The 21,493-nt window shown below is 41.6% G+C and overlaps 1 protein-coding gene across 6 annotated transcripts; it reads right to left on the bottom strand.

Moving 5' to 3' along the window:
- Positions 1-1,344: 1,344 nt before the first annotated feature.
- On the bottom strand, positions 1,345-21,464 carry EXD1 (exonuclease 3'-5' domain containing 1). 6 transcript variants are annotated; one of them, XM_035327393.1, is made up of 12 exons: positions 21,181-21,331; positions 20,435-20,503; positions 19,367-19,418; positions 17,742-17,878; positions 16,414-16,481; positions 15,375-15,461; positions 14,213-14,317; positions 14,020-14,100; positions 10,785-10,928; positions 8,993-9,184; positions 2,409-2,651; positions 1,345-2,312 (listed from the first exon to the last, which is right to left on the bottom strand). In XM_035327393.1, exons 1-12 carry the CDS (start codon positions 21,305-21,307, stop codon positions 2,310-2,312), a joined length of 1,308 nt encoding a protein of 435 aa, XP_035183284.1. In that variant the 5' UTR covers positions 21,308-21,331; the 3' UTR covers positions 1,345-2,309. The 6 variants fall into 6 exon arrangements, with proteins under 6 accessions (XP_035183284.1, XP_035183287.1, XP_035183282.1 ...); XM_035327396.1 differs by lacking the exon at positions 21,181-21,331 and adding an exon at positions 21,338-21,464 and having other exon boundaries at positions 1,345-2,651; positions 20,332-20,503; XM_035327391.1 differs by having other exon boundaries at positions 1,345-2,651.
- Between the last annotated feature and the right edge of the window lie 29 nt (positions 21,465-21,493).

Below are 21,493 nucleotides of genomic sequence, written 5' to 3'. Positions count from 1 at the left end.
GGGGGCCCCGCGCGCATCGATGCGCTCCGCGGCGCGATTGGTAGCGCCTGCCGCTGACGGAAATTGCCGAAGGTACTCGGCCGAAGCGGCCGGCTGAGCCGGCGGGTCTCGCGGGAGGCGGGGGAGCTCTCGCGATGGCTGCGGGAGGCGGGGGGCGCGCCGGAAGCGCAGGGCCCGCTCGCCCTTGAGCCTCCGGAAGGGCGCTGGGAGCAGGGCGCTGCCGGCAGCTGGCCCGGGCAGCCCCGCGGGGAGGGCCGCCCCCCCCCCCCCGGGGATCCCCCAGCCCTTCAGGCCCCCGTCGGGCTCCTCACGACGCCCTCACGGCCCCGGGTGGCTCGGGCCTGAGGGAAGCGCTGAGGACGCCGCGCAGGGGGTGCTGAGGCGCGGCTGCCTGCCCCTCAGCCGGGGCAGCAATGGGTTGGGGCGCTGCGGGCCGCGCGTTGCGCACAGACGAGGGTTGTGCTTCGGTACTGCGAGCCGTGGCAGCGCAGCACACGGGAATCGGAGCGGTTCTGCGGCCCCCGAGGCCCCGCTGGAGCCGTCTGTCCCTGCAGGCGGCCCTGACTGCAGCCAGCAGGCACGGGGAGGAAGCGAAGCGCACGGCTCTTCCGCACGGTGCTGCCGAGCTTAGAAAGTGAAGCACATCAAAATGTCGGCACAGAACAGCATTGAGAGGTTTTGTGGATCATTTAAAAAATATTTCAGAAGTCCTTCTTCTCTTTCAAAAAGCTTGTCATTTTCAATTTGCATTTGCCACTCGTTGATACTCATTACTCCCAACCATTCCTTTCCTTTATGCCATTACATACAACGGTGGAGAGCTGCAGCTTGGTTTACTCAATAAATTTTTCTAATTAAAGTAAAGCAGTAACAGAGGTATAGTCATACAATCAAGCCCCTATCAAAAAATCATTTTTCTAATAGTTCCAGCCAGAACTTTGTTTCCTCTTTGAAGAGTCCAAGAACACAGCTCAGTCCCTCCACTGGAAGAGGGCCTGTAGAGCTGTGTGTATCCTGCACCCAGACCAACACCACTTTTACTCGAAGCTCATCCATCCAACCGTCCCTCCCCTCCGTTATGTGACACGCTTCCATTTTCCCTGTTCTTCTACTAATGGGACTGGGTGGACCCAGATGATTTCAGTTGTGAAAATACAATGCAAGCACTTCTGAGCTGGCTCTGAGGAGCCTGCGTGTTCCACACCATCACTCACTGCCTAGGAAAATGTTGTTCCAGATGAACGGCACGAACTCCAGTGCTGAGAAGGGGCCCAGTCCACTGCCAGCATCTCCAGCAGACCAACCGACACAGACTCGATCTCCACATAAAAAGCTGTAAGAAACTTGTTTCAAACCTGGTTTATTTTTTCTACAGTAAACTGAGACAAAGGAACTACACAATTTAGTTACAGAATACCGTTAAGGTTATGCCAAAAAATGGTCCAAGACCCAGGCACTGCTTGCATTACCTTTGTCACTGTGGCAGAGTACTACCAGCTGGAGAAGTTTTAATTTTAGTGAGTAACAGCCAAAGCAAGTACACTGAGAATAAACCAGTTTTGCCTTTATATCTTACTTTGCTTGGGGAAAATTAAAAACCTTTTAAACTAATGTAACTGCTTCCCCACACACACTTGTGTGTATACACACATTACTGTTACAGCCTCACCTACACAAGTCTGATAGAGGAGGGCTGACAAACAGTGGTGGAGCGCAACATAATAAGCAGAATGCGTCTTTTGTCAGTTAGCCTAAAACCTCCCTGAGTTGGCAGAAGAGTCCTTTCAATGAGTACACGTCTGCTGTTTTTGCCAGCAGAGCTGTTCATTAGGGCGGGATCTTTTGCACTCTCCAATGCGTGGCTGTTGTTTAGATATGCCAAGAGACTTATCTGTGTGTAAACCAAGACCACATTAGTTGGCCAGAACTTTTTTTTTTTTTTCTCAGCAAGCCCTTTCTAATCTCAGTGAACAGGCATCTGAGGAGCTCTCCCATTTAAACATTTGGTTTGGGTGGGAGATTTACATACTGCAACAGTTGACAACAAAAGAACCAATACAACGTTAGACACTTGTCTAATAATAATAAAAAAAAAAAAGTCAAGAGCAAAACCAGCTCATGAAAAAAGGATCTCAAAACAGATCTCGATAAATCACAGCAGGAATTGCCTTGGCATTAGAGAGACCATTATTTCCCATCAACAATCTGATTACCTGTCCTAGTAAAGAGAGGAGTTTTTCTTTGGTAATTCTACACAGGGAATATCCCCTTTTCATTCATTTGGATGTTGTCAGATACACAATTTGAGCTCATCAAGTCACTTGTTTCAAAGACTTTTACAGCCAGTTTGAGGCTGGTTTGAGCTTCTCCCACAGACTTGCCACTTGATTTTGATTTTCATGCTTTTCCTGACAAAGTAGATCCTGATTGTTGAAGGATGTTTGAGAGACTGCTTCATTTGCGGGGAGACAGTCCCCGTCATCTCTGTGGGCTGCATCCTTCTGTGGATCATTTCTCTCATTTATTTTCATGGCTGGCCTGATCAAAAGACCATCCTCATTCATCCTGTAGTCTTTCACCGCTTTCTCCCTTCGCAGCTTCTGGACGCCTGCCAGCTGACGCAGCTCCATTGGCAGCTCCATGCAAGTGGGCTGATAAGGGAAAAATAAGAGAAAAGAAATCAAAACAACACATATGCATATACACATGCTCTACTTTTGTTAATATCAGATAAGAGTTCCCTCTGTAATTAGCCAATGAAATAGAATAATCATCTCCCATTACATCTACTGAATGCATTAACTACCTGCTTATACAAACACTATCTTGGGGGGAGGGAGGAGAAGACTCTCCTCTCCCTTTTAAAGGCAACCTAAAGATTAGGCCTGCTTTATTGTTTATTCCTTTATTACACAAATCTTCAAGATTTAAGTAATATTTCACATATGGGATTTAGATTTCCCCTGAGATCTTCTGCACTATGAAGTTGTAAAGCCCCCAAAGAGGCATGACCATTCAGGTTTCCTGGTAAGAGCCACTGTAAAGGCAACTTTTCTGGCTTTTCTTTAAAACCGTGGTATTTCTATCCTTAAAAAAAGGCCAACATAGTTTATAAATCAATAGAACAGCTGCTTAGGAAGTACACAATAGGAGATGCGCTCCTTAAAGGTTGAACTAGATGATCTTAGAGGTCTTCTCCAACCTGAATGAATCCATGGTTCCTTGACTCAGTTCTGGGCAGTGCATGGGACCCTGTACAAAACATTATATTCAAAGATCCACTCTTTAACAACGACTGCAGTGCTCAACGTGTCTGTAGGAACAACAAAATATCCACTAGTTCTTTCACCCATAGAAAGAGGAATTACATACAAGTAAGGAAGCTTGCTAACAAGCAGCCAAGCAAATTCAGTTCTAGCAGGTAGCATGGGGACAACTTCAAGACAACATACAGGCAGCATGAAGCAAACATTACTTAATGGCAAAACATCACAGAAAGTGAAAGGAAACTGGCAGGACTGCAGAGTAGAGGAACAGAGACTATTAAATAATTACCCTTCAGAACAGTAAAGCCCCATCCAACTGAAGAAATCAGGAAGGATGAAGTTGCAGAACAAAAGGCAGGCCAGAAGAATGTAATTATTATTTAGCAAAAACAAAACAAAACAAAACTTTCTGTAAACACAAGAAGCACACAAAACATCAACCATGCCGCTAGGCCAAGTGATGGTCAGAACACAAAAGCTGCACAGGAACAAACACAACATATTTTCACTTCTGCATTCAACATGAAAAAACGTGGAGACTCCCACACCAAAAACACTTGTTGTGTATCCAGAATGTTTCAGGTTGTTGCATAAATATTTCTCCTGATACTTTAAACAAAAACAGCAAGGTGCATTTCACCCAAGATTCCTGAAAAGGTGATGAAACAGCCGAACAAGCAACTGTAGTAAGTTGCTTAAAACCTGCCTTGATATCCAGGGACTGGTAGATGGTGCACGTTTACAGACTGTCCAGGGGAAGACAGAGGAAGCTTCATGCTGGTTAAGGCAGATGTCAGTATGGGCATACTGGCAGAAACACCAAGAGCAGAAGGGAGTAAATATACAGATACGATACTCTAGGGGAGTTATCGTAGCCATTGTAAAGGGAAGCCATGCCTCACAAAACTTGTGTCTAGAAGTCTGCACAGATCCAGAGTAACACAAAATAGTTCAGACAGCATTAAGAAAAAAAGCCGATGAAGCGCTTACTTGCAAACACCACACCTTCAGTTCTATTTAGCCATAAGAACTTACATCCAGCTTCCTGACTGCTGCACAACTCCACTACAGTACCAAAGCTCTGCTTCTGAACAGCCACCAGTTAAACTGCTGCACTTTTAAGAGATCGTTTGCTCCTGAACACCAATGTTCTCCCAGGCAGCATTTACTTCTTTGAATCTAAGTCCTACACACAGAATGCAGTGATACCTCGCACAACAGAAATCTACAAGGAGAATTAGAAATTTCACACATAGCTCCTTTACTAGTTTGTTTCTAGAGACAGAGCTGCAGAGGCACAGAAGTCCATTTTACTTCATTTCTGCATCCACACAGAGAGTAACTACTGGCAGAAAGCAATGCTGAAACTACAGGAAACAGCAGAGACCTTCAGGTTGGGAAGTCTGGGATGAGCTCTCCCTCAGTGGTGAGGGAAGATTACCACTTGAGACAGATGCAGAGGAGTGCAGCCAAGGGTTCTGGTGATGAAGTCCTGGGGTTCAGAAGTTACTGCTTTACATCTGTTTCATGGGTAGAAAGTCAGCAGCTTAGGAGGGAACGTCCACTACTCAGAAGCAGGTGATGACACAGGAAATCACATAAAACGTCAACATACAGGGATATCCAAAACTGTGAGGATCAATGAGATGCCTTTCCTTTTCATCTGTGCCCACAGCTCTTCTCTTCTCCCAATACTACATCAACAAGGACGCTGTGTTTTCATATTGTTGGGTGCTGTGGATCACTGGGAATGCTTTACTGTTGCTAGCAACCACTGATCTGATAGAATGCTTAACACACATCTTTTCCACAGCTCTTTCCCAAGCGAAGCTCTAGTCCATGGAGTTGCATCCTGCCACCTTTACAGCACAATTACATTCATCAGCCTTATTCACAGCTATCCTTCCTCAACTCTGGATGCAGCAACCCCTGGATTACTGTATGCAGCAGCCCCTAAGGGAACACAGTGACCTCCTCAGTCAGGGCAACTGAGGAGGCTTGGCTTCTCCTCCTTGGTTAGGCATGTTCACTTTTCCTTTCCTTTTCTATTCCTGAGAATAGGAACAACAAAGGGCCCCACCCAGATCTGCTCCCAGAGGCAGAATGCCCTGATGAGACAAAGAAAGGAGGGAGTTGCTACTTGCGCTGATAGCCGTTGTTCAACATTCTCTCTCATTACTCAGCATTACTCAATTCACAGGCAACCTTGGTCTGGAAAGCTAAAACATCTTTTTCACCGCATATATCCTGATACTGTTGTAAGACACAATAGCTGTCGGCACGATGAATTTCTGGATGCAGCAGTGACTCAGAAAAGATTAGGAGGATGCCACAAACACTAGTCTGAGCTGAAGTTCAATGGTGTCAGCTCTGATCTAGGAGATGGAGATGGGAGACAATATGAATGTGTATTCCACCCAGCTTCAGTACTTCATTAAAAATGAAGTCTCATGACTGAGACTGTCTGTACCTGAGTTGTTTTGCAAGCATAGCTGCTGTGGGAGCATCATAAGTTTGGGGAAATGGGGGAAGGAAAAGAGCGTACGCTTGCATGGCATGTCACTCTAAGGTCAGAAGCGGTAACGGCTAGCAGGACCAGGGCAGGGCAATGTAGCGTGGCTTTGCTTCTTGTTTAGTCAGGCATGGCATGCTCCAACACCTTTGTAGCCCAGAAGCACTGCACAAGGTGTGCGTACATAACTGTTTTTTCCCTTTGGCAAAAGGTTGAACATCTGCTGTTCTGTTCAGAAAGCACAACCCAAAAACTCAAACAGAAGAGAGAAAGGCCAGGAAGAGGTTTCCTTACCTGGAGTGCTAGAAGTCAGTTTCCAGATCTGACAATCTTCTCCAAGGGCTTGTAATTCAAAGAGGCCACGGGGACTTGGAGACTCTTGCTTAGTGGCTTCCACTCCTTCAACTTTCAAGTAAAGGCTCAATGTCCCACAGATGGTTCCTGTTCTACTCAGAAATTATGTCCACCTTCCACTTTAGAAGCTGACCTTGTACAAGATAACTTTATGGCCCCGGAGCATTCATTGGCTTTGCTGCAGTCCTGCTTCAGCAACTGAGGACTCACTTCTGGTTCTCCAAGGTTGCCATGATGCATGAAGAGAGCACAGCAGATTTCTATTTCAGGTTCTCAGAGTGTTTCCCCTGCAGAATCCAAGGAGATCCACTGCTTCTCCTAAAGCAGTGTTAGAACTGCATCAAATGATGCCTGGAGAGGCAAAGTCATCAAGCGCAGGGACTCTGCTGCTACTGGAGGCTGGCTCCAAGATGAAGTCAAGCTCATCGTACCAGACTGCTGTTCACCAAGAATCCAGCAATCTTTTTTGCTTCAATGGTGATTGAACAGTTAGAACATCTATGTCCAGCAAATTCAAAGTAAAAATTGGCCCATTTTACTAATAAAGAAAGACAGCTACATTGAAGAATTAGGATGTTGACTAGAAGCTAACTACGGAAGGTCAAATAACAAAGGAAGGACAATGTCCAGCTATGTATAAATCCTACTGGATTCAAGTCACCTTTTAAAAAAAAAGTTAAATAATTTCAAGAGGTTGACTATTTTCATTCCGTGCTTTCTATCAGACTGCCCCGTATTTTTAGTTGGCATGAGACCTCTTCAAGCGGTATTTAATTTTGTAGAACTATATCCCAACTACAAGCCAGCTAATCCCACCAAGCTTAAGTATAAATTTTAACTAGTCGCTGTAAGTAGTAAAAAAGCTCTTTTACAGTAAAAGGATTTTCGAAGTAGCTTTAAACTGTAGCTCCACAAGAGAACCAGATCTGAATAAAGGCTCTTTGATTCAGAGAATTAATAGTCAGAGAAACCAGAAGTTGCATAAAACTATTTATTATTTTTAAACAGATTTAGTTGAACTTGTCAACTCACAAAGGATGCCCTTAAAATTAACTTTGATTACTTACTCGTTGAAAAAAAATTAAAAAACACACAAAAACAAAACAAATAGCAGGAAAAAAGAAATGGAGATTTGCTTGGGCTTTAAATACATATCAAGCAGATTTTTGTTCTAGTGTAAGAGACTTTCATTTGCATGATCCTCTTCCAAGGTATAAAAAGAGAAAATGATTAATGATTAACAGTGAAATGATGGTGAAAATGGCTACTCTGACTGTCCGTACTACAAGATTACTAAAGCAACTGCAAGTATGACCATCAGATGTGATATTAAATAAGCCTTCAAGATGCCATTTGAAATGTTCAAGATCAAATTAATCCCCTGGCTAATCTTATGCAGTAAGTGGATTTAAAAAAGAATTGGCTTCAGCAACTGTTAACCTGACTACTGTTTGAAAATTCTACAAACAAATAGCCCAATGCTAAGTAGAATCCCTCTGTAATATTTTCACTTTTTTAAAAAGTGTTCTTTTCCTCTCTCTCTCTCTCCTACTCTCGCATGCATGTCACACTGGAAATTCAGATGTCAAGCTCATTTTTTTAAAATGTAAGTATACACAACCTTCTGTTTTTGAAATTTCTTATTTCAGAAGAAAGATTTTCAGATATGATCTGTGAAGCAACTGTGACCTCTTGTGGTTATCTAAATTCATCTCCTCTTAGATCCTTACTAATGGGATTTACTGCTCTGAGCCCTTACATAGTTCTCAAAGGATTCAAGTCTGTGCTCAAGTGCTTTGTTAAACCAGGGCAAAGAAATAGATAAATCTGTCCCTTAAGACAGACTTGTATTCACTTTTCCAAACAAATATTTCAAGGTATTTACAACCACAAAAACGGGTTAGTGACATGATCTAATCACATTAGTCCAGTCTCCTCATGATGAATGACGATGTCTGGCAACTTACCTTTCACTCTATCTTAACACTAGCTGTATCTTACATAGTTATTACAAGCCCTGCTAAGATTTCTTCACTGAAGACACTGAAAAAGATCACACCAATACCACTGCCTATTTGGTTTGCATGGAACTTTCTTCCCATCGGTGAAGAAAGTCAAGTTCCTTAATCAAAAATCCCACACCCCTCCCCTTCTAAAACTGAGGGAATTACTGAAGTGTCTGCCACACAAAAGCCATCACAAGGTGTCTGGATATGTATTTGTGAGACACTACTACTTGGTCTACGTAACCAAAGATGAGAAGTGTTACTTGACTAGATTTTTTAGGTAACTCAGATGACAATAAATTTGAAAGAAAAAGTAGCTCATGTCTTTACAGAAATAAAAACCTTTGGGTGGCAAAACGTAACATTTCTCAGGAACAGACAGGATATTCAAATAACTCAGCAGTAAGGGTGACACAACTGGAGAAAAAAATTGAACAAATTTTGAGGAGTAAAACCTCTCATCAAACCAAAGCAACTCTGGCAGCACCAAATAACAACACTTTGCAACTGCCTGTTACTCTTCATGTCCACAAACACACATACCCTCCACTGAGCCCAGAGGTTCTCAATCTCAGATCAGAACGAACAGAAGAATGCGTCCATGACTTCAGAGTTGCAGCTCACCAGCCACAATACTAACTTAAGGTGCATTTGTGCAAATAGACTGACACAAAAGCAGCTAGATAGATGCAGACACCATCGCTTCTGCTGCTGTGCTCCAGAAGCAAGATGTGGCATGAAGAAGGGTGTACAGCTGCAGAAAAGGAAGCTAATTTGGCTATGTCCTCCATAGTTCATCCATCAGAGCCTTAGATCACATTACCAGGCCAAGAAACAAGCTAGGACATACCTACCTTTGTGCTCCTAAGGTGATCTCCAGATCCATTCCGATAAGCATTTAAGTAATCATTCACCACAGCTGTTAGGTCGGACATCAAATTATCCATTAGATATGAGTGGACCAGCAGAAGGTACATAGCCTTCAGAGCAAGCGCTTGAAGCAGAGTAGGTGGAAAAGGTCTCAAAAACCATATATCAGGATTCTCCTGTGTATCCCAATACAAATGAGAACAGTTACTTAAGAAGCAAGAATTGTAACAAAACTTTTTGTCATGTTCTTCTGCAGTTTGAACAATATTGCCAGATCCCGATCTCTATTTCAGTGCTATTGAATGCCTGCAGTTTCTAAGGCCAACTGTGTACAACCCTGGGGATATCTGAGAAGAGGAACTCTGGGAAGAGGAATTACTTCTTAAAAACAACAGAAAAAGCCACAATATACCTACTACAGCATGTAATGCTAGGTTCTCTCTCATCTGTCTAAAACTAGGTAGGAAACTAGGTGCGTGTTCCTGAGAGTGGAGCTGAAAGATCAAGTTGGAAAAAAAACTCCCATCAGGGAAGCAGCCAGGGACAGGAACAATTTCAGTCAGCACAACAGAAACTAGCAGGACATGAGAGTAAGTCCCAGTGAAACAGCATGACCATGATACTGTGAGCAAAAGTATCACTACAGTCCCTTATGTTGGTATACTTACTATATACTTATTAGACAGTTATTTTTCACTTTTCATCTTCAGACCAATAGGATGATTTGTTAAAGTTAAATAAGGAAGGCAAACCTGTTGTCATTTGGCTTATATTTGCCACACAGAGTTCACAGAATTCTCTAAAATGAAATTCTGATGGACACTATTAGAATTCAGACACCAAAGTAAAATTAAAGATGTGTTCAAATTAGAGATTTCACTGAGCAGCTATCAGGTTAAAAATAATTTGCCTGAACAAATTATAGCCATATCAAAAGACATTTAATTGAGGCTTTTGATAAAAACTTCGTATCAATGAATAGATTGTGCAAAACCACTCAGATTTACTCAGAAAGTTACAAAACTAATATAAAGGGAGAAAAAATGGTCTGGCAGAACAGAGGTTGTTCCCATTCACGAAAGAAACCCTTTCTGCATAGTGGGGTCTCTTTAAGTATCTAGCTCCTCCCATATTTATCAGTATCTTTGGTAGTCCTCCCCCTAGCCCCCTCAACTAAAAGAAAAGTCAGGTGATTAAAAATTCAACAAAGAGATACCACCTGGCACCAGACTAATTACATGTTATTTATCCAGCTTACACTGCCCAAATCTTGGGAACTTCTTGCCCATTAAGATTTCCCTTGCTTGTCCCTCTCTGAAATATTAACAAAAACAAGGACAATTATATAGCAAATGCCACTGAACCATGCTGCTACTCTCATTTTTCCATTCTAGCAGTGCTGGCTAGAGTGTTTCCTCTTTCCCTACATGACTCAGGGTTCATTTTACCCAATTTATTCTGTTGGAGCTAGGTTTCAGAATTAGTCGAGTATATTAAGATATCCAGGCCGTTTTTTACCAGTTACACAAAACTTCTATTGCACAAGCTTTGTGTTTTTTCATTACCTCAATTTCAAATGTACTGTTAGGAAATACTAGCATAAGCACTGACGGGAGCTGAAGCTTGGATCTGTCTCCCAAATGACTATTACGAAATGTCCTTAACTACAGCGATTTGACTACTAAATAGTGACATGCTCTTAAGAAGAAGAATCTGAAAAGGGGCACAGCACAGCTCACAATTCAGTCTTCAGAGGTGCCTCACTGAATCACTCACCAAAGCTACTTCCTGCCTGCACTTAATGAGGGCATCCCATTTGGAAGGTATCTTCAAGTGCTGCATCAAACACTCCTGCAACGTGCAAACGCGGTTTGGAAAATAGCCACCCGTTGCCATTGAGAACTGCAGAACATCAGCCACCTGTGATGGAAGAGATCAGTATGTCATCCCCAGTGCCTGCTGAGCAAAAGCAGAGAACGTGGAGATTTGACAGTGGGGAAGCGTATTACAAGCAAAATGTGCTGCAGACACGATTCCTCATTTTGACTGTATACAATTGCAGAACTAGTAGTCTCACTCCTTAAAGCCATCAAGTTAAATGAAGAGTAAATCAGGTTATAAGAATTTCTCCAGGAAGCACATTAGGAACTGTATCAGAAGAAAGTAAGCACACAGCAATACTTCCCCTGATACTTCTTGTTGCCTTTTTTTTTTTTTAAACACATAGTAGTGATGCAATGCAAGGAAAACATGATGAAAGAACATAAGTGGTCTAAAACCTTTTGACTAAAAACTGGTTTTGCCAGTAAGACTCATCTTTGACAGCAAATAGACCCAAAACTGAAGCAGACAACAGCCTACAGCAGTAACTGCATGGTATATTTTTTACTTGGTTCCTATGCTGGTTTTATCCCTTTTACCCTTTGCAGTATCAGGCTCCAATTCTTGCTACTAATTAGGGAACACAAAGATGACCGGGACTATTTTTGTTAGTGTTAGGTAGGAGGTTGGACTCCGTGATCTTGGAGGTCTCTTCCAACCTAGACTATTCTGTGATTCTGTGATTTTAACAGGTGCAGAGAGGTGACAATGGAAAACAGAAACCTGGAAGAGAGTCCACCCACCAGGGAAACAGAGAAGAGAAACTGAAAAACCTAGATCCACCTTCAAAATCTAATACTCAAGTGACCTGTCATTAGAACCAAGTTCTCAGACTTTCTTTCCTACTCAAAAGCCCAGACTCCTACTCTGGTCCTCTGGAATCCCCACTGATCTCTCATAACCCTTCTCTCCTTTCTAACTCTTTTAAGAAACCTGGAGCCAGCACACTTTAACACAAGTATCTATAAACCTGCCAACAAAACCTGGAGTTAGCCCAGTTTTACTGCAAGCATTACAGCTGAAGCTGCTGTTTGACCTGTTCCACCAGAAACTGTTCACGTGCTATCCAGACTGGGCCATACAGCACTTTACAGCACCAGCCCAACCCCTGCAATGGTGACAACAGGATTTTCTAACTTTGACTTCTTCTGGCCACTTACACTGAGTGCAAATTCCAGGGCTAGCCCCCAAATTCCTGACTTATCTATAAAGTCTTTTGAAAACACATCTCTTTTCTCATCCAATAGCAAAGGCAAACAAGCTGGTATGATTTACTACTGACTAAAACTGATTCTAAGGCATCAGCTGTCTTCTCTGGGACAGAAGCCATGAATTTACTATGCTTATCAGAAGAAAGCTGTAAGCCAATCTGTTTACTGAATTCCCAAGGAATAAAAGCTTTTACTAAAGTATTATGAGGAAGATGCAAAATGCTAGTGCACCATGAGTAGAACAAGCTATCTTGGACTACGGAAGGAAATGATGTCAGACCTCCAATGCTCTGTAGTAGAACAAAGAACCTAGGACTGCCCATACCTAGTATGCTGAGTACACTGCTATAGTCCAAAGAAGCCTACAACCATCAGCTGGAAAGTAACACTACACATGGAGAAAGGAACTGCAATAATCCAATCTAATGAATTTACTGAAGAGAGAATTAAGACCCAGTGAAAGCTGACTTTCACTGGTTTGTAAGCACAAATAACTAGGTAAAGAGGGAGTTTCCATCATTCCTTACTGGACAGACCTTTTTACTGTACCTCTGACCACTAAAAACTCATCTGGCTTTTAGATCTCAGTGGCCAAATACAGATGAAGAGGAACCTCAGGAAATACCTTCTGAAGCAGTCATTTTTACTCAAAGTCAAGATAAAGACTTTCAAATCTACAGAGATGAATATTCCATTCCTCTAGAAGGTTAGAGAGGGAGTTTCTAGTTCAAAAAAAAAAAAAAAAGTCAATGCTTTCCAAACAAGAAGATAATAGACTTAAATATTTAAACAAAAATGCAGTCTATTCATGAAAAGCCTAATCTGAATGAACACGATTATAAAATAAACTTAACAATGAAAACAGTGTTTTAGCTATCACTGAACTCTCTCAGAAAATCTTAGTCATTGCATGCTAATGGCTTGGATTGAAGGGCAGAAACTGACTACTACATGCTAAAGAGGTGTGTATGTGCATTGAGCTGTGGAACCAGACAGCAGATACTTCATTTTCACATTTTATGATTAAATTTAGCATGGACCTCTGTTTTATGGACAGTCTCAAGTTGTTGTACTTTCTTTATTCTTTCAGTACACACATCTAAGAAGAATTGTATTATTTCATTTCTTAGTAAAGAACTATGCAGCCAACAACATTTTAAAAGAGGCAGAGATTTCAGAGCATGAGAATGTTCTAATCTCATGATGCAGCACAGAAGTGTCAGGGAAGACAGTATTATGGATGAACATTAGAAACCTTTCACTGATGTGCACTACATGTGTATTATTGCAAGCAACAAACAGTTGCAGCAACTGGCCAAAACCATGGGTAAAACTTTTCAAATGATGTTTTTTTAAACAGTCTCACTTGCACGTGCATTTGTGTACATAGCCTGTTCCAATTTTAAGAAGAGCTTCTCAGTGTTAAGTGCTTCACAAAGAGCATCTCTGCACTTGTGAAAGGGTCAAAAAGTGTAACCAGGAATACAAAATACAAGTCTACCTGGCTCCTGTTAAAGCCACAGTAGTCTCAAGTTGTGCCAAGTTTTATCAAGACCCGTTAGCATATACTAAAAAAACAAACAAAAACACAAAACATTAATCTCACTGCTAGTATTAGATATTAACAATCTTTTAAAATGGGGATTTAGAGATACCCAAAGCATAGGTTGATGCTTCTCTTGACTACAGTAAAAGCTTCTGTGAAAACCTAGTGTTTTTAATCTATTCTACTCTACACAAGGCAAGCTCTAAATAGCGGCCTTGCCTGGCAATTCTTACCTAGAACAAAAATACATTTAGAAGGCTCAACTATCACCACATTCGTCTGACATTAAAACTTCCCTGAAAGAAGGGTATGAATAAGGCTGAATTTTCTCTCATTGAAACTTTTGTTGCCAACCAGAATACGTGAAGGGTACCTGTGTATCAAAGACATTGCAGAGAAGGACACCGTACTGGTGAAAAAGGCAGTCTGAGATCCAACGGCAGTCATGTATGACCTGGCGCAAAGAAGAGCTGTCAGACAAACCTGTGTCCAACTGCAACTTTTTTGGTAATCACTATATGCAACCCCTCCTACCTCACATTTCCTCACACACCCTTAATCCTTACCTTCAAGATGTTGTTGTCTTCCAGCACCATTTGTAATCCATTTTTGAAAGCTTGAGGTCCCAGAAGGAAAATATCAAACAGAAAAATACGGCTCTTTGTTGCTATCTGCAATAAATTGAGTTACAGAGAAGAGAGACAAGAGCAGAGACAAGAACAATGGATTTGAAGGTAGGATAAAGTGCACTTCACATACAAGACAATCTTATATACAAGCTCACATTAAGGAGCACAGTTTCATTTTCCTTAATGCTAATCTATGAGAAAGTCTTGTTGTTTTTTTTTTCAGAGAACTCACAATAATTAGAAAGAATGACCCAGTGGTCTACTATACACATTTAAAGGTAGCATTTTGCTGCATCCAAAGTACTTTGCATAAATTCCTACATCTACCTCAATGCCATTTCTAAAGAATCCCATCAAGAAAAAATCTTGTTCCCATGACATTCCTTTAGGTGTCAAAAACTGCTACCAAAAAAAAATGAAGGACATTGTTTTCCACCACACCATTCCACATAGGCCATAACATTTAGACGTTGTCTATTCTCAAACTCATAATGGCTTAACAAAAGCTGATATATGAATACAATTTAGCCATGCCAAAGCAAACATTCCATGGACACTTACTTCTGCAAGTTAAGTTTGAACTCCCACACAAGTTTTTGCTTTGGATTAACCATGCTCACTTTAAACCTCTTTAAAAATAAACCAGGACACTTTTGAGTATATTAAACAATATTCATTTCCATCCCTTCCTTTTCAAGTATGTATATCATCATAGCTATTTTATCATCTTCAGATGGATTTTATTTCTTCAGTTATATTGGCATTGCAATTAGATGGGTCTTGCAGTTTTTCCATAGGCAACAGCTGTACTATTGTAATACTTCTACCTCTGTTCAAGTAAATAAAAATGGCAAAGCAAGCAAATTACATAATTATATACAAATATATATGTGAAATACAAGTAATTATTATATTGCCTTACAATGGCATAATTCTTCCAGTAACAGGTAGTGTATTAAAGACCTTAATTGTCTTGAAGAAAATCATATCCCTTACCAAAAGAGTCACATCAGTACATCTTAAGCACAGGCTAATCCCCAAACATTTCTTAGTTTTGCATCTGTTTAGGGGCACATCTGGGGAAACATCTGCTTCTTACCTGAAGCCAGGAGAGCCTTCCATGACGACATAAATTAACACCTTCTCCAACTACACTGACAACACGCTGCTGTTTCAGGTGCAGCACCTAATGAAAAACAGTGATAAAAATAAACAGTGCCAGAGAATGATAAGCAGGGGGACAAATAGTAAAGCTGGATTTTTCTGGTCACGATCCATATGTAAGGTAAATACAGATCAGGAACACAATAAACTTATATTCTAAGGTATTCAGATAAACCTGTTACCCTCACAGACACAAGAAGTTTCCAGAGAATTAAGATAAATTAACCCATACTGCGCATGCTGCGTAAGAGTGGCAGAAATAAAAAGCCAGCTTCTTTTTCAAGCAAAAAATAAATTCATCTGTAAGCAGGGAAATCTTGCCCTGTGGTAAAAGAGCTTTTTCCTTTGCGTGCAACCTCGATTTATTATAAGAAAAACCCAAATCCCAGCTGATGTAACTGCAAGAGAAAATGGCATGGAAGGCATAACATTGCTGGTGTAATTCAGACCTAAAAATACTATTCGGTTCAATAAATCTATCATGGGTTCTGAAATTCTTCCTACCACATCCAGACACTTCTGAGTTCCAAACACCCACAAAAACAACATGATTCCCTCTCCAAATACCAACAATTCCTCATGTTGTTCCCTTTCTAAAGGAAATAATTGCTCACTAACTAGTAATACTGACTCCTCATCCCAGCTTACAGGTGAAACAGATTCTGAAAACAGCAATCAGCACACAATGGTACAAATTCGTATCTGCTACAAACTCACGTGCACTGCACACTTTCCCTGCATGTATGTACAACTTAAATATACTTTAATACCACCAGGGATACCATTTCTACTTGACTTAAGAAGCCAGTTACTACTTATTACTGAATTTTCACTACAGTCTGTAGAAAAAAATTACAATACGAGACCTCATGGAGCAGTGCTCACCATCCTGCACCTAATGGAGCTACTGACAAACAGAACAGAACCAGCTTAAAAGTCATATATGTTGAGTAAAAGCTTTACTTAATACTTACTGCTGGGCCAAATTTCTGCTGGAAGCAATCAATAACTGTGTACTCTACCTTCTCTTCTTCCTCTTTCTCTAAAATGAAGTTAAAAAAGCATTAGAAGCTTCCTCTGATTGAATAAACTCTGCACAGAGTTTATTTCAGTTATAAAATCACTCTACTTCTCTGGTTTAGCTTCTCAGCTCTTCTCTATTCCCTGAACAAATCCAAACATATCACAGAATCACAATGGTTTGGGTTGAAAGGACCTTAAAGATCATCTGGTCCCAACCCCCCTGCCATGGGCAGAGACACCTCTCACTAGACCAGGTTGCTCACAGCCCCATCCAACCTGGCCTTCAGATTCAAAACTTCAGATTCAGTTTACTGAACTGTCCGCTTCAGATATTCATAGTCTTGAGCATGAGCCAAAATTCTATTTTTTTCACAGAAATATTGACTGTTCAAAAGTTGCAGGCTTTTTTTTTTTTTTTTTGGTCTTTGTCAAAGACTTCAGTTAAATAAATTGCGTCTGTTAAAAGAGGGCTAACAGAATTTAAGACAGATTTTAGTATTTCAGAACACCTGCTTAACAATGTCTAATGGCTGTCAAAGATTTCCTTTCCTTTTAAGTAAGATGCAAACATTAATAACATGCACCCGTGACAACACAAGGACAGTCTTCCAAACCCTGAAATAACATCCTATTGCAAAATCTTATGAAAACATTTTAAAAGGCTCTCCCAGAGCATGTTAACCTCACTCATTTTCTTCCCCACTTCCCAGGCAAAAGCAACCGACTTTCCTTTAGCCTGTGCCGGCCTTGCATACCTGTCACGGCTCTGTATGAACAGAGCGAGCCAACTGCATTTTCGACCTGCACCTGCGGGTGTGCATACAGCAGGAACTGCTCAATAGGATCAACACAAGTGCCTTCCAAGCGTAACAGACAGCACAGTACAGAAGAGCAATAGTCTTGTGAGTTTTCGCTTATTTGATGTGCCACGTACATTTCAGGTACAAGGATAAGATTAAACAGCCATCAGAGAGGCATGCTCACTGGCTGAAGCGCTTGACTTCTCCAAAAATCAGTTATGCTGCTCAGCCACTTTTACAGCTGATGAGAACCGCAGGATTAACATTCTGGAAAGCAAGCAAGTTTTTCTGATGTTGTGTACGTATTTGCAGGCAAAATGCACGTGTGCTGATATCGAGATCTGTGTCTACCTGTCCGTGACCGCTGTTCTTTCAGAATACAGCCTGTCCAGATACAGGCGAGCCAAGAGCCCACAGCTTCGGTGGAAGATCCTGTCTGACACACACTAACTACATTGCTTCACTAATATTCGTGTTACCTGAGAGGGAGTACTTTAAGCTATTCAAGGCTCTAGGCTGGCTCTCGGAGAAAAGGCATGGAGAATTCCATGGGCTACAATCTACTTGTCCTCTGTCTGCTCCTTTGTTTCCATTCCCCTCAGCAGCTGAAGTACACCTGCAGGAGCAAGACAACCATACACATATAGCACAAAAGTCAAAACATTACACATTTCACCAGCATGGATATTTTCATAAGGAAAATTATTTCATCCAATGCCATCTACCTGCATCTAGACAATGAACGGCTGCACTGAAGCAACTTCCTAACCCCATATGCATGATTCTTAAGGGAGACTTTGAAGCTACCCCACTCTATGGTTATTTTGCCCACAGGATCTTTATTTCATATGAAATTTCAGATTTATTTCTAAAACTAAAAGGTGAAAACAAAACCTGAACAGATATTCATTCACCGCAAAGGTCAGCAATGAAGGTTTCAGAGAAGAAAGAGCTAAAGGTACCATGAATTAAGTACCTGATCTAAGCCCAAAAACCACACAGTTGAAATATCTGCAAATCTTTAAACTGAAACCTTAATATTTGATCCATTATTTAATCATTATAATCAGAGGGTGATTTTACAAGTTAATAGATCAGTTACACTCGCTGAAACTTTACTATAATCAAATTGAAGTTATTAAATATTTAATAGAAATGGCAGCAAGTCGAGGCCAGAAATTGAGTTGGTAAATATTCACCTGAAACATGTCATGTATAAGACACTTAATTTCTAAAAGAGTACATTCCAACATTAAGAGCACTTTACTGTGAAATATGCCTCATTAGTATAAATTTCTGTATACTGATATAAAACCTTCCCATTATGATTATAGAGCTCCTACAGTGTATATTCCTATCTCAATATAACATAAAAATAACTGTGGGATCAACGTTTTGATGTAGCTGAAAAATCTTTAATCTAAAATGGTATATTAAAAGATTAATACAAAAATAAATCTGCCACACTAGTGAGCATAGTATATATGTTTATTTAATGGGGAAGAAGGAGACAAGGCAACAGCAAACACAATTCTATGCACTAACTATATTTTAAGGACTATTCAACAGATACCTCTCCATTCCTACTTTTCTTAGGAGAAAAAGAAAAAAAACTTAAATGTGGTCTTGTGAGAAGACCCAAAGCAGAGCCGTCTAAGAGGAGGAGACTGTAGAAGTCCAAAACATAGCCTTACTAGCTTCCTGAAGTCATGTTTATATACGTTTTAGAACATCTATACAAACATAACTTCCATGTACAATTTGCCTGGAACTATTCAGGCAGAAGAAATGTTCATGGGAAACCCTCCCTGAAACCACAAGCTGACCTGCAAACAAACCAAGCAAATTATTCTACCCAGGAACTTTAATGGGAACTAAAAAAAAAAAAAAAAAAGACAGAAATAGTACATTATAATTTGAAAGAGTCTTTTAAACAGTGGAGGTCTTTTACTCATCACCTTATTAATCTCTTTAGAGCAAATACAAACTTGGCACAGCTGGGTCTGAACATCTGTAAGATATTAAACACAGATGGTTTCTCCCGTACCAATTGCATTCCTATCTCCATCTCCTATCACAAAAAGAAGCAAGCATTTCAACATACTCAGAAAGCATTGCTGTTCCGTTCCCTGAATCTGTTCCATCCAGCAATTCCACTACAATAGAGATGAACAATTTATATTCTGCTGCTGACAAGCAACTTTTGGGAAATAACAAGCCTTAAAAAAGGAAAACTATAATAACAGCATAGGACAGACATATATACAAGAAAATAAAACAAACTCAAAATACAGCTTAAATATTTTTAAATTCACTCTGATGTACAACTGTATATAAAATAGCTCATGTAAGTAGCTTACAAAAAAAGTATCAGAACTTTAATATTTAAACAATAAGCAGTGGGCTTAGCATCCTACCAAAAATGAAGTCAGTATTGAAATACAACTAATTACCTTGCTTACTATTAAAAATATGGAACAGTGCAGATATAAAAAGTACAATGGAAAAAGGCAGATGTACACAGTTAAGTACTTGATAAGCTGCCTTCTAGCTACTTCCCCCTCAGCACTTTGCTCTTTGTCCCCAAAGCAAAACTTGATAGCAGACGCCAATAGAAATAAATATGCAGGACCTTTACACACTGGAAACTTTTTTTTTTAAAAAAAAATCTTTATTTTATGTCTACTGAATCACAGAAAGCAGCTCGCATAAGCAGACCACTTAGTGGAGATTCCTTTTACCTGTGCAAGTAAAAGCAAAACCAAATTAACTAGAACTTTCAGCAATTTAACTTCCCAGTACAGAACATGCTGCACTTGTAACAGAACACACAATAAATGTGTAATTATGCCTTCCACCTTCAGGAAGTAAACAGGGAGCATGCATAGCTCCACTTCCTGATTGTTATTTCCATTAATGGTCTTACTGAACTTCATTAACTCATCAAGTTATAAGCCTTAATGCAGTACAATCACAAGACCTTCATTAAGTGTGGGATTACTAGTTCACTAACAGGTAACTGGGGAACAAAAGGTGTGTTATTTCTACAACATTCTGATTCCGACTGACTTGGGTAGAAGTTGTGCAACTGAAGAATTCAGCAGTGACCAAAACTGAAATGCTGAACCGAGCGTCCATGATCCCCGTGTCTTAACATGCATTAAGGCCTCACCACTGACTATTTCGTGTTCAAAAAACATCTTTACTCCTGGGGTGCTTCTGCCAGTTTCCAAGTTCTTCACTGCAATGAGGGAGTCGGAAAAAATAGATACGTCAAGTTTTGCTGCTACAGGTAAAAACCTAGCATTTACTGAACAAAGCAAGAACAGAGGACTAGCTAGTTCTATTAATTACAATAAAGTAAATAAAATGGGTATTTTAAGGGACAGCATGTTCACTCTACTAACAGCATTTCTATACAATGACTCCGTGTGCTTAACAGGACAAACTCCTGGTCTGCTACACCCACATCATCTCAAACCAAAGGGCACAGACAGATCCAGCTTTTATCTCAGCTCTAAGGCTGTGTTTTATTTATCTGTTTAGGCTCTGGGGAACCACACACACGCGTCGCGGCAGGCACAGCGAGCGCTGGGCAGGCTCTGGGCTGGAGGCCGCACACGCTGTAACCGAGCAGCCCCTGCAGAAGGCACCCACGGCTATTTTCAGACCAAGAGGTTCAACCACCGGCGGATGGGAGGCTCAAACACCGCTTTTAACGACGGAGCGAGTTGCCGGTGCCTGTCCCCCATAGGCTCACACAAAGCTAGCTTCCTCACAAAAAAGAGGAGCCCCCCGGGCAGGCCGCTCCGCTCTCCCACAAGCCGCCCCAGGGCCAAGCGACAACAGCAGCTCAGCCTCCAGCCGCAGCCTCCCCATGCCAAGCCAGGGCGCTGGGATACCGCAGGCGGCCCCGACCTGTCCGCAGGAGCAGGCTCCGGTCAGGGCTGACATGCTGCAGCACGCCCTGGAAGGCGCTGCCGCGCACGGTGAGCCTGACGGGCCTGCCCAGGGCGGCGCCGAGCCGCGAGCTGCTGAGGGCCATGGGGGCGGCGCGGGGCTGCCGGCCGCGCACCTGAGGCGCCACACAAAATGGCGGCGCGGCGCGCGTGCGCGGAGCGGCCGAGGGGCGGGCGGCGGGGCCGTGCCGGGCCGATAAGAGGCGGCTCCGCAGCGCGGCCTTCTGCTTCAGCGCTGCGCGGTGGCCGAGGGCGGGCCCGGCCCGGGGGTG

Source organism: Oxyura jamaicensis, chromosome 5, assembly GCF_011077185.1.
Source record: "Oxyura jamaicensis isolate SHBP4307 breed ruddy duck chromosome 5, BPBGC_Ojam_1.0, whole genome shotgun sequence".
Taxonomy (NCBI): Eukaryota; Metazoa; Chordata; class Aves; order Anseriformes; family Anatidae; genus Oxyura; species Oxyura jamaicensis.
This window is presented reverse-complemented; position numbering and strand designations above follow the sequence as displayed.

Excerpts from the sequence above, each read along its gene's own strand:
- EXD1 (XM_035327391.1), bottom strand. The coding sequence starts at position 21,307 with ATGGCCCTCAGCAGCTCGCGGCTCGGCGCCGCCCTGGGCAGGCCCGTC. Across the intron at positions 16,482-17,741 it reads CTTAAAGTACTCCCTCTCAG|AGAAAGAGGAAGAAGAGAAG; the intron begins GTAACACGAATA and ends ACTTCATTTTAG. Across the intron at positions 2,652-8,992 it reads ATCACCTTAGGAGCACAAAG|CCCACTTGCATGGAGCTGCC; the intron begins GTAGGTATGTCC and ends TTCCCTTATCAG.